General features: G+C 44.7%; 1 protein-coding gene across 3 annotated transcripts in view; it reads right to left on the reverse strand.

The window, feature by feature from the left end:
• The window catches only part of Eif3l (eukaryotic translation initiation factor 3 subunit L), a 31,856-nt gene extending 19,805 nt beyond the window's left edge, over window positions 1-12,051 (reverse strand). The window contains exons 1-7 of one of the 3 annotated variants that reach the window (XM_010613222.3): window positions 11,927-12,051; window positions 11,286-11,334; window positions 9,543-9,753; window positions 7,957-8,036; window positions 4,907-4,968; window positions 715-784; window positions 442-515 (exon numbers count right to left, since the gene is read on the reverse strand). In XM_010613222.3, coding sequence (XP_010611524.1) covers window positions 442-515; window positions 715-784; window positions 4,907-4,968; window positions 7,957-8,036; window positions 9,543-9,753; window positions 11,286-11,334; window positions 11,927-11,959 — 579 coding nt within the window. In that variant the 5' untranslated portion in view covers window positions 11,960-12,051. Of the gene's footprint in view, window positions 1-441; window positions 516-714; window positions 785-4,906; window positions 4,969-7,956; window positions 8,037-9,542; window positions 9,754-11,285; window positions 11,335-11,926 lie in introns of those variants that run through there. The other 2 variants (XM_010613230.3, XM_033766229.1) reach the window with 2 other exon arrangements.
• Between the last annotated feature and the right edge of the window lie 372 nt (window positions 12,052-12,423).

Genomic DNA, 12,423 nt, shown 5'->3' on the forward strand with positions numbered 1-12,423 from the left:
GCCCCTAGAAGTTTTTTAAACAGCCTCCAAGGGCCAGGGATTTCACTTAGTGGCGCCACACCTGCCTTGAAAGTGCAAGGCCCTGAGTTCAATTCCTGGTGGGGGGGGGCAGTAAACAGATTCTCCCTAAGTTGCTATGGTGCCAAGGCCGAGCTCCAACTTGCAACTGTTCTGCCTCAGCCTTCCAAAGTGTTGGGATTACAGGTATCCACCACCACTCTAAACTGAGTTTTATTCTCTTGCTTCTAAGTTCATTATGTGGAGTGCTTAGGTTTCACTGTTTTCTTCAGAAAATTGTATGACATGGGAGTCCACTGACGCTGGGTATGTTACGCTCTAATGAGAAATATTTTACACCATAAATCTTTTCAACACAAACACTGGTCACCGCTCCTTGCCCATATCACTTTGTTCAAATTGAGGATGAGACTGACTACATACCTGGTAGATAAACTCGTCGATGATATCCCAGAGCCACTGGTTGGGTAGTTCAAGGGGAGCAGGGCCATCTGCATCTGCACAGATTACAGAGAAGTCAGATTTGGTGTAATGCCTTTTCCCCCTTAGCAAGGCTGCAGAAAGCTTAGTAATTTCTCTCTTCAAAGGATTATGAGCCACAAGACTCGCCCCTCATCCCACCTGCACGTTAAAATCTGCCAGAGAGAGCTGGAGGCCCTCATCATAACCTCACCCCTGGCCAAATCTCAAACTTACTGAGAATGTAGTTGAAGAGGTTGCAGTAGTTGTAATAGGATTCAAACCTCTGCTCTAAGGAGGGTCCTCCCTGGAAAGAGAAATAGACATCAAGTCACAGGTGAATAATTGTTTTACCCATGGTCTACACTGACAGCCGAGGATGTATATGTGAGAACTGATGTCTGCCCTCTCTTTCTTGGGAGAAGGAAGATGGCGACGGCTAGGGGAAGGGGTAGTGAACACTGGGCCAGGTTTTATGGTCAGACTTTAACTGACGCTTTGGAAGACAGCCATGCAGATCAGATAAAGCAAGGGGGGGAGGTGTCTCAGGAAAACAACAGTAACAAAGGCAAAGAAGTAAAATTGTGCGACTTGAAAGTCAGGGAATTAGAAGAGTCCACACTGCACTGAGCCACACTGGACTACAATGGGCCAGGAAAGAGGAGGTTGTTCACTGCCAAATACAAGCAGCCAGGCCAGGGGCAGCAAATCCATTCCCTCTCCTGCTCTATAAATAAAGTTTTATAGGATTGTGGCAATGCCCATTCATTGTATATTGTTCATGCTGCTAGAAAGGCACAGCTGAACAGATCAAACAAGCCATTGTGGCCGGCAAAGCCATCTGAGGCCAGACAGCTCTTCACCTATGATTTAGATTTTCTGTGGCTGGCAATGGAGAACCACTGAATTTTTCTAGGCTGGGGACAATGTATTTGTGGGGCAGAAAGAATGGCCTTGGAATCTTAGCCCCACTCTAACTGGGGTTCTAGCAAGGCAAACGTGAATCAAATATTGTGTCTGGTCACAGTTAAATAAGATAACACATAAGGACAGGGATTTAGCTCAGTAGTTCGGGTGACTACACAAGCACAAGGACCTGAGTTCAATCCCCGGTACAGGAAAAAAAAAAAGATAACACACTAAATACAATAAATTCAATGACTCCCCCCACCACAGGGATTAAAAACCAGTCATGCTGGGCTGATGATTTAACTCAGAGGTTCTGCTGCCTGCCTCGCAAGTGCAAGGACCCAAGTTTGATCCCCGGTACCAAAAAAAAAAAAAAAAAAAAAAACAGAAATGTAAGAAAAAAAAAAAAAAAAAAAAAAAAACAGTCATGTATGCCAAAGTGCCAGGCTGGTAACTAGCAAAGAGATTACACTGTCAGTAAACTGCTACTGAAGCTGGGTGTGGTGGCGCACGCCTGTAATCCCAGCCCTCGGGAGGCTGAGGCAGGAGGATAGCTGTGAGTTGGAGACCAGCCTGGGCTACAAAGTGAGTTCCAGGTCAGTCTCAACTACACAGTGAGACCCTGTCTCAAAAAAACAAAAAAACAAAACAAACAAACAAACAAAAATAATAATAATAATAAACTGCTGCTGAATCTTCAGCTACAGACCAGAGAGAAGATTAGAGATGGGAAAACCAGCTATTATATAGTCTTCTCAAAGAAGCAACACACACCCGTGGCTTGTCCCACAAACACCTGCACTTTAGCAATCAAGGGAACGTTCTTCCCGCCAATTTCTTTCACATACTCGGGTGCTCAAGCATACACATGCTCAAACGATAAACCTCTCACCAGACTTCGGCACTGGGTTATAGCAGTCAGTAAGACAAAGTCTTTTTTTTTTTTTGGTTTTTTGAGACAGGGTCTCACTATGTAGTTGAGACTGACCTGGAACTCACTATGTAGCCCAGGCTGGTCTCAAACTCAGTGATCCTCCTGCCTCAGCCTTCTAAGTGCTGGGATTACAGGCGTGCGCCACCACACCCGGTATAACAAAGTCTAAAGGAGAAGCTAAAGGCCCCTAAACCAATAACACAACCTGCAAGTGACAAGTGCTCTGAAGTGTCAGAGAGTACAACAAGAAGGGCAGAAAGAGAGAAGAGAGGTGCAGAAAATGTAACTGACACAGGAGGCAGGGGCCAGATGCTGCAGAGCCATGGCCCAAACCTGGGTTTAGTCCTAAGAGAGGATGGAAAGTCATGATAGGACTCTCAGGAGGAGAGTAATCTCATGAGGCTACATTTCAAAGGACTGTGCCAGCCAGGCATGGTGGCTCTCGCCTGTAATCCCAGCACTTGGGAGGCTGAGGCAGGAGGATCACTGTGAGTTCGAGATCAGCCTGGGATACACAGTGAGTTTCAGGTCAGTCTCAACTACAGTGAGACCCTGTCTCAAAAAACCAAGAAAAAAAGGACTATGCCAGCTAGGGTGAGGATGAATAGAAGTAAGAGTGGGAACTGACACCAGGGCAGTGACCACTGCAGTAACTGAGCCTAGAGTCAGAGAGCAGCAGAAGAGGTAGCCGAGGAGCAGCTGGTTCTAGAAGAACACGGAGGACAGCTGAACAGAATGTGATGTAAGGTTGGATGGCAAGTCAGAGAACTGTCAAGAATGATGCCACTGGGCTGGGGGTTTAGCTCAGTGGATCTGCCGCCTGCCTCGCAAGCACAAGGGCCCGAGTTCGAGCCCCGGTACCAAAACTAAAAAAGAAGGATGCCATGGTTCTCAGTTCAGTGAACTATGTGAATGGTGAACTTGGGAAGGCTGGGTTTAAAGGGAAAATGAACGGTCCGTTTTGGGAGTGGGTTGACGATTAGCAGTCATGCAGATGCCGAGCAGTTGGCTAGACACTCAAGCCTGGGCCTCAGTGGAGACTGGGAGAGAGTACAGACGCTTTCAGTCATTGCTGCATGTAAATAATCTACATGGTATCTCAAGAAAGTTAGAGCACTCTAAAATTTAGAAATCAGGAAGGACAGAATCCAGCAAGTGCCCACACCTAGGGTAGTGTGGAAGCACTGGTGTTTCCAGGCAAGCCTAAGTTCAAAGAGTTTTGCTACTAATTAAATAAATTCGAGGACCAGTAACCTCTTTGAGTTTCTTTTTGTTTGTTTTTCTGAGTAAGGGTCTCACTATGTAGATGAGGCTGGCTTTGAACTCACTATGTAGCACAGGTTAGCCTTGAACTCACAGCGATCCTCCTGCCTCAGCCTCCTGAGTACTGGGATTCCAGGTGAGTGCCACTCTACACCTGGCTTCTATGCACTCTGTCACCAATTCCCAGGATTATGAGGATTAAAGACATGCAGATTTGTGCCAAGCACCTAACAGTATGCCTAGCACAGTGTGCTAAGTTGTTACCCTATCAGAATATTTTAGAGGAAGGGAGGCTCTGCAGCAACATACTCAAGGGAGAAAAAAAAAAAGAGCATCCCAAGCAGAGGAAGCAGAAAGTGCTAGAGCCAGGCATGGTGGCACACAGATATATTTCCAGCACTTTGGGAGGCTGAGGAGGTAGGAAGATCACAAGTTGGAATTCCTCCATGGCAATTTAGTGAGACGCAGTCTCAAAATAAAAAGGTTTAGAGATGTAGCTCAGTGCAAAGGCCCTGGGTTCAATCACCAGTACAGGGAGGGGAAAAAAGTACCAGAGAACACCTATTAGGATGGCAGCTTGGAATGCAATACATGGTGATAAGCACTCCATCAAGGAGAACTAGGGAACGGAGGGATCACAAAAGGCAAACAGCCTACATGCCCGTTAGTTTTTCTGGAACAGACACCCAGGAGGTTCTGGGTTAAATCATTTTCTCTGCAAAGAAAACATGCCGCAGAGTGTGGTGGATCCCAGCACTTAGGGGAGAGGATTCCAAGTTCCATCCCAGCCTGGGGAACTTAACAAGACCTTGTCTCATATTTTTAAAAAACGGGACCAGGGATTGAGCTCAGTGGTTCTGCCACCTGCCTCACAAGCACAAAGTCCCAAGTTTAATCTCAGGTATATAATACAAAAAAAAAATTTTTTTTTTTAAACACAAAGGAGCCGGGTGTGGTGGCGCACACCTGTAATCCCAACACTCGGGAGGCTGAGGCAGAAGGATCCCTGTGAGTTCAAGACCAGCCTGGGCTATATAGTGAGTTCCAGGTCAGTCTCAACTACATAGTGAGACCTTGTCTCAAAAAAAAAACAAAACAAAACAAACAAACAAAAAAACAATAAATAAATAGACACAAAGGAGTAGGGGCTGTGGAGGGGGGGAGGGAAGAAGATAGATAGAGAGAGAGGGAGAGAAAGGGAAAGAGAGAGAGACACAGAGAGAGGAGGAAATATTTCAACTGCATTAACTAGTAACCATGTTCTAGGGGTAAAAATGACATAGAGTTAAAAATAAATCTTCGAGCAACACATAAAATACTCACACTGACTTTGGCATATATATGTCTATAGTATAATTCTTTGTACAAAATCAGGAAGACAGCATCTGAAAGACATGGCAGATGGATGCTTTAGTAATTCAAACAAACAACTGGGGTATTCTGGCAGTTTTAAGTCTTTACGGTAGAGAAATAAAGATGATTTTAAAGAGTAAATAACATCTAAACTCATGCTTATTCCAAGGAAACATAAAAGAAAATTCATTTCTGTCAATCTCACCTTAATCTTATAAAAATTTTTAAATGCTTTTTTCCTTAATTTCTCTCATAACAATTTCCTTTCAACATTTAGACTTTCTGCAACCCCCAGGTGTTTAAATAAATCAGCAAATAAACATGAATAGTTCCATAAACGTAACCATACTATCAAAGTAGTCAATCTTTTTTTTTTTTTTTTTTTTTTTTGGCAGCACTGAGGATTGATCTCAGGGCCTTTGCACTGAGCTTATGCTCTCACCCGCCCCTTTTTGGGGGGTACCAGGAATCGAACTCAGGACCTTGCACTTGTAAGGAAGGCAGCAGAACCATTGAGCTAAATTCCCAGCAATTCTCACCCCTTTTTTATCTTTTGAGACTGAGTCCAAACTTGCAATTCTACTTTAGCCTCCCACAGTAACTGGATTACAGGCGTTCATCACCACACAAGGCTGCAAACACAATGTTTGTATCTTTAACTTGGGAATCCTATTTAAAAGAATTTGTCCTGTTGATATGATGAAGCTATTAATTTTTTTTGTTTTTGGGTACCAGGGATCAAACTTGGGTCTTTGCACTTGCAAGGCAGGTGGTGGAAATACTGAGGTAAATCCCCGGCCCTGATGAAGCTATTAAAAAGTGAAAAAAAAGTGCAGACAAGTTTTTTTGGCACTGAACACAGCAGGGCTCTGAGACTGCTGTGCCGAGAAAGGTGTGCTTTGAGCCTGGCCTATGGGAACCTAGATGTGAGGAGGGCACCCACAATCCCCTAACAAGTAAGGGTGGCTGTGGTGCTCAAACTGTTTATGCAAACAGTTTTATGCTCAAAATCTGCTTTCTTTTTTTTGGTACCAGGGATGGAACTCGGGCCCTTGCGCTTGTGAGGCAGGCGCAGGAACCACTGAGCTAAATTCCCAGCCCATCTGCTTTCTTCTAAGCAGTCTGGCATCTTGTTAAGTGTTTATCAGGCAGAGATATGACCAGACCCCAGTAAAAATTCCTGAGCCTTCTTGGACAACAACACTTCACACAATGTCACAATTTGTTGTTGGAGGAATGAAGTGAGTCCCATGTGACTCGGGAAGGGACTGTTGGAAGCTTGGCCTAATTTCCTCTGGACTTTACACCATCACCTTTCCTTTACAAATTTTGCTTTGTATCCTTTTGCTGTAAACCTCATAGCTGTGGCTATAACCACGTACTGAACTCTATGAATCTTCCTAGTGTACATTATCAAGCCTGGGGATTATCTTAGGTATTCCTGGAAGATACTGGAGGGGAGGGGACTGGAAAGAAAAAAAGTTCAAGGGCAGGTGTGGTAGTGCACTCTGGAGGTTGGGGCAGGAGGAGCACCATGAGTTCCAGGCCAGCCTAGGCTACAAAGTGAGTTCAAGGCCAGCCTGAACTACATACTAAGACCCTGTCTCCAAAAAGAAGAAAAAAATTTCAGTTTGGGTTAAAAAACAAAAAAAGTTATTAGAAGTAAAACTACAAAACAAACTACAAAACAAACCAGGTATTATAACACATCTCTGAACGTCAGCACACTGGGAGAATGAGGGAGGAGGATCACAGGTTGAAAGCCAGCCTGGGCAACTTAGTGAGATCCTGACTCAAAAAAAGACAAAAAGCCAAGAGTGGTGGCGTGTACCTGTAATTTCAGCACTCAGTTCAAGGCTATCCGGGGCTACACAGCGAGTTCAGGGCCAGCCTGAACTACAAAGCAAAACTCTGTCTCAGTAGAAAACATCACTGAAAGAAATTGAAGGCCTAAATAAATAGAAAGGCATCCCGTAACAGGCTGGGGATTTAGCTTAGTGGTTCCGCCTTCTGCCTCACAAGTGGAAGGCCCCAAATTTGATCCCTGGTACCAAAAAAAAGACATCCCATAGCCACAGGTTGAAGGTCTTCATACTGTTAAGATGGTAATCCTTCCCAAACTACTCTGCAGATTCAAGGCAATCCCCACCAAAATCTCAACTGACTGCTTTGCAGAAATTAACAGGTTGATCCTAAAATTCATACAGCACTCCAAGGGCCTCAGAATACCAAACAATCTTGAAAAAAAGTTAGGCCGGGCATGGTGGCACATGCCTGTAATCCCAGCACTCGGGAGGCTGAGGCAGGAGGATCACTGTGAGTTTGAGACCAGCCTGGGCTACAAAGTGAGTTCCAGGTCAGTCTCAACTACATAGTGAGACCCTGTCTCAAAAAACAAACAAACAAACAAACAGAAGATTTACAATTTCTGATTTCAAAACTTACCAAAAAACTACAGTAATGGTACAAAACTGAGTCTAGAAGCAAACCATTAAAATTCCCAATTTCAACAAGAATGCCAACATAATTCAATGAGGGAAAGAACAGTCTTTTCAAGAGTGTGCTATAGCAGGGCTAAGGTACAGCTGAGCAGTAATGTATGCCTAGGATGCAGGACGCCCTGGATTCCATCCTCAGTGCTACCATAAACACATAAATGAAAGTGCTGGGACAGGTGGATACCCACATGCAAATAATGAAAATGGGCTTGCCTATGTCACATTCAAGAGAGTCAAAAATGGGGGGCGAGTGAGCCCATTCAACGGGACTGAAATGACCCCAAAATTAGAGGAAAATGGAAAGAAGTCAGGACAGAGCTGAATTTTAGCTTTTACATTTGAAAAGTCCTTTGTCCCTTCTTAAATTATACAACCTTCGTGCAACAAATAATTTTAGTTAACAACTTACTGTGTACCAAGCTTTGGGAAACAAAATGTTGAGTAAAAGAGGCATAAAACCTCCTGCACTTCCTAATGACCCCAGCCAATTCGGTCCTCAAGACATGAAGCGTTCATACGTACCATTGCCAACCTGTGGAGCAATGGCTTCGGCCTCAGGCCAAGGTGTATTCTTGAAGAATCTTTCAGTCAGCTTGGTCCAGCTGAAAACCAAGCAGAAAAATTCTAGATCTCCAAACAAGAATGATGAGAGCTAGCCGGCCCTCACCTTTTATAGATGTGGACTGGGGCTCAGAGAGAGAAGGCCATCATGGACCAGCCAGATCCCTCAAGTCTACAACTTCCCTCAACACAACTGCAGCCTTCACAAGCCCCTTTTCAGTACAGCATGAAGAGCCCCACCTGGAAATCCAAAAACCTGAAAATTTCTGAGCACCAACAGGCCCCACCACAAGTAGAAACTCCCTGATCTGCCTCATGTGACAGGTCAGAGTCAAACCACAAGCAGGAACAGGGCTGGGGTGTAGCTCACGGGTAGAGCCCATGTTCAGCACATTTAAGGACCTGGGTTTAATTCCCAGCAACAAAAAAACAAAACAAAACAAAACAAAAAATTCAAGCACACTAAAAGTACTGTAAAAAATTACCTTGAGTCTATGTGTATAGGAAACATGTTTAGATAAGACGATTCATTATGTATATGGAAATATTCCATAATCTGAAATCCAAAATACTTCCAGTCTGGAGTATTTTGTATAAAGGATACTCAAATTGTACAGTAAACTCTCCTTTTGCATCAATTAGGTGTCCACCAAGATTCCAGGGTCATCCTGTGGTTCTGTATCATGAACCTGTGCCACACTGAACGGCTTACTGTTCCCTGGGATGGGAACAATTTTTCAACATCCTTGCCTCCACCCCTATAAATACAAGGTCTGCATATCCTGGAGCACTCTCCCAACTTGGAAACAGATCATTCTGTCTGCTGCAGTCTGATGCTACATCTAAACACTGCTGCTTCAAACCTGCAAGAGGTTACTTGCTGTTCAATTTCCCTCTCCTGATACCCGCTGTAGCTATTTCATCTTCTCTCCACTCTCAAGCCTCACCTTTCCCTTTTCTCCTGCTCTTTTAGTTCCACATATTAACCTGCTCACATCTCCATTCAAAACACAGAATGAGCCAGGCAAGGTGGTGCGTGCCTGTAATCCAGATCTTGGGAGATGAAGCAGGAATATCACTGTGACTTTGAGGCTAGCCTGGGCTACACATGGAGTTCAAGGCCAGCCTAGACTACATGATGAGACCCTGTCTCAAAAAAACAAAACCTATGATTGATTCAGGAGCACACATACTAAAAAACTAAAACTTGCATGGTGGCACATGCCTGTAGTCCCAGCACTCAGAAGGCTGAGGCAGGAGGATTGCAGTGAGTTCAAGGCCAGCCTGGATCCATAGTGAGTTCTAGGCCAGGATGAACTAGATAAGGAGACAATGTCCCACAAAATTAAAAACAAACAACAACAACAACAAAAACAAGCTTCCTGGCAATACAAAGTAAAACTAAGTAACAGGTTCCTAGCCCCCAAGGAATAACAAACATTTCCTGAAGCTCTGCCCAGAAAATATTACCCATCACCCCTTTTGTAGAAGCTCCACCTTTAGGCCAATCCCACCCAGAAAAAGATCACGGTAGCCAAGGCTCATACCTGTTCTCATAGATGTCCTGGATCTCGTACACCTTCTGGTCAATGACATCACTGGAGACACGACTGGCCTGAAGCTCATATAGTTTCTGGTCAGTCAAAGCTAAGACAGTTTTGTGAAAATACTGGATGAAGTTTTTGATCACTTCAGGGATCACCTGATAGGTCTGTTGTTCATACTGACGCTCATAAGCAAGGTCCTGCTTTGGATCTCCTAGAGGGTGGATATAATAAATACTTTACAGTTCAAATCCATACACAGTATTTGATAGAACACATGGGAAAGATGACCCCACAAACCAAACTCAAGTCTATAAAATACAGTGTCAGTAGTTGGGCGTGGTGGCGCACGCCTGGAATCCCAGCACTCGGGAGGCTGAGGCAGAAGGTTCACTGTGAGTGAGACCAGCCTGGGCTACACAGTGAGTTCCAGGTCAATCTCAACTACATAGTGAGACCCTGTCTCAACACCCCCCCCAAAAAAAAACAGTGTCAGCGTAATCTTTTTTTTAGCGTAATCCTTTTTTTTTTTTTTTTTTTTTGGTAATCTCTTTTAAATACTCCAGAGATAGAGCAGGGGATTTAGCTCAGTGGTTCCACCGCCTGCCTCACAAACACAAGGACCCGAGTGAGATTCCTCGTACCAAAAAAAAAACAAAACTAAAAAAAACAAAAAACAAAACTCCAGAGATAAACTTTCCCAAGTTGCTACCAATCCCACTGCCCATTTCTTCAGAACAGCTGTACTTAAAGTAACCTCTTACTATTATGTTTTGTCTTGTAGAATCTATAGACTCTGAGGTCAAGAACCCTGTCTATCTTGTACCCAGACACACTCAGGGCCTAGAAGAGTTATGTGTTGGGGGAGGGTGAGAAAACTGAGGCAAAGTTAATGGTTAACAGGTACTTAACATGTTTTGAACAAATATCTGCCATTTTCTAAATGTCTTGCAGCAAGCTACAAAATCTTTCTCTAACTCAGTTTTATCATCTCTAGGAGAAAACACTAATGTATGTACTTTACAGAACCATTTGAAGGACTAAACAAAGTATTTTACATAAAATAGCCATGACACTTACTCTGTACTAAACTAAGTACTATAACATCTCAGGTAACTTCAAAAGCCTCTCCATGAGAATTCATTTGGCCTTGGTCTGAATGACTTCAATTTTTCATACTAATTTTTTCTCTTGGAGGCTAGGAGTGCAGGTCAGTGGTACACTACTTGTTTAACATGCACCAGCACCATTCCCAGCACCACAACCCCCCTCCTCCAGCACAATATTGATACAAATATTTTTAAAACCACAGCCAAGTCAGCAATCCTTTTTTCTTGAGACTATGAAGTTAACTACAAAAAGGCCTGGTTTATAGGCTCTACACAGCCACTCCCATCAAGAACTAATGACTGGGCAGGGGACTTGGCTCAGTGGTTCCGCCACGTGCCTCACAAGCAAGGGCCTGAGTTTGATCCCCAGTATCAAAAAAACAAAAACAAAAACAAAAAAAACAACAACTAATGATTGAATCCAAACCCTGACCATCAAGCAGCAGTTTTGTTGTTCTTTTTTTGGTGGTGGTGGTGGGGGTCAGAACTCGGGTCCTTGCGCTGCAAGCGGCAGAACCACTTAGCTAAATGCCCAGCCCCGAGCAGCAGTTTACAAGGCACCCATCACAGCCGGTTCTGAGACATTCAAAAGCTGCCAGTCCCTAGCAGGACTGAGCTAGCCAAACTCTGGTCTCACCTGTGTGCATATCATAATCGCCTGGGTAAGCATAGGGGTCATAAGCAGCCTAGAAGAAAAGAGACGGTCAGGAACAGTCACCAACTGGTAACCCGAAATCCTCCTCCCAGGGCCTGTGTGTCACACAGAGAATGAAGGCACAAAGGCAGATTAGACACTGTGCCCACCTTTGAGGAATTCACAAGCCAGCGAGAAAAAGGACACTAAACAATGACAAAACAATATTAAGGGTGCAACAAGAAGTGCAATGCCCAAGAGGCTGTGGGTACCAAAAAGTTTTGACCAAAAGAACCCCGAATCTAAAAAGCTCTTCCTCGCACACCTAAGGGCCTGAATTCGATTCCCGGCGCGCGCACACACACACACAAAATCTCAATAAGAAACACAAAAACCCGCCTCTGGCTCGGTCTTAGGAAACCAAGGACAAGGGACCCAACTCTCGAAAGGGGCGGGCAGGCACCCGATTCCGAGGGGCCGGGCTCTGGGGAGCAGCAGGAGGGCCTCTCAGGGAGGCCGCAAACGGCTGATGGCGGCCCGCGGGGGCTCCGGGAAAGGCCCGGACGCCACCTCACTCCCCGTTCTGGCACCCACAGACCCTTGCCCAGGTCGTGGAGCCCACCACACGCTTTGGGCCAAGTTACCTCAGACTCATAATCATCAGCCGGGTAAGACATGGGTGCGGCGGACGCAAACACCGCGGGAAAGAGCGAATGGAGCGGACCGCGCCTGACTCTGGAGACCGGAAGTTCGGTTCCCCTGTGGCCTGTCGGGAAACCGGAAGCCTTTCCGGGCCGCAGGCAAGCTGAGGTAGCCATGATAGGAAGGACAAAAACGACAAATCATTTAGATTTCTCTTCCTTCTTCCAATATATATCTTCCAAATAATGTGACTCTAAAATAATGTTGTAAATTCCAAATAATGTGACTCTAAAATAATGTTGTAAATTCAGAAATAATGACATGAAATAATTTTGCATAACGAGTAGGCAAAAGGGAACCTGAAGGAATCCCACACAAACGATGGCTGACAGCTTCCTCCGGCCGGCCTCCTGTGTTGACGGGAAATCAAACTAGAGGGGCCCTAATCTGGGGTTTAGGTGTAAACTGTTTGCCCCAGGCGATTTTTTTTTTTTTTAGA

The sequence above is a fragment of the Fukomys damarensis genome, unplaced genomic scaffold, assembly GCF_012274545.1.
Source record: "Fukomys damarensis isolate Sample0158 unplaced genomic scaffold, DMR_v1.0_HiC HiC_scaffold_19, whole genome shotgun sequence".
Taxonomy (NCBI): domain Eukaryota; kingdom Metazoa; phylum Chordata; class Mammalia; order Rodentia; family Bathyergidae; genus Fukomys; species Fukomys damarensis.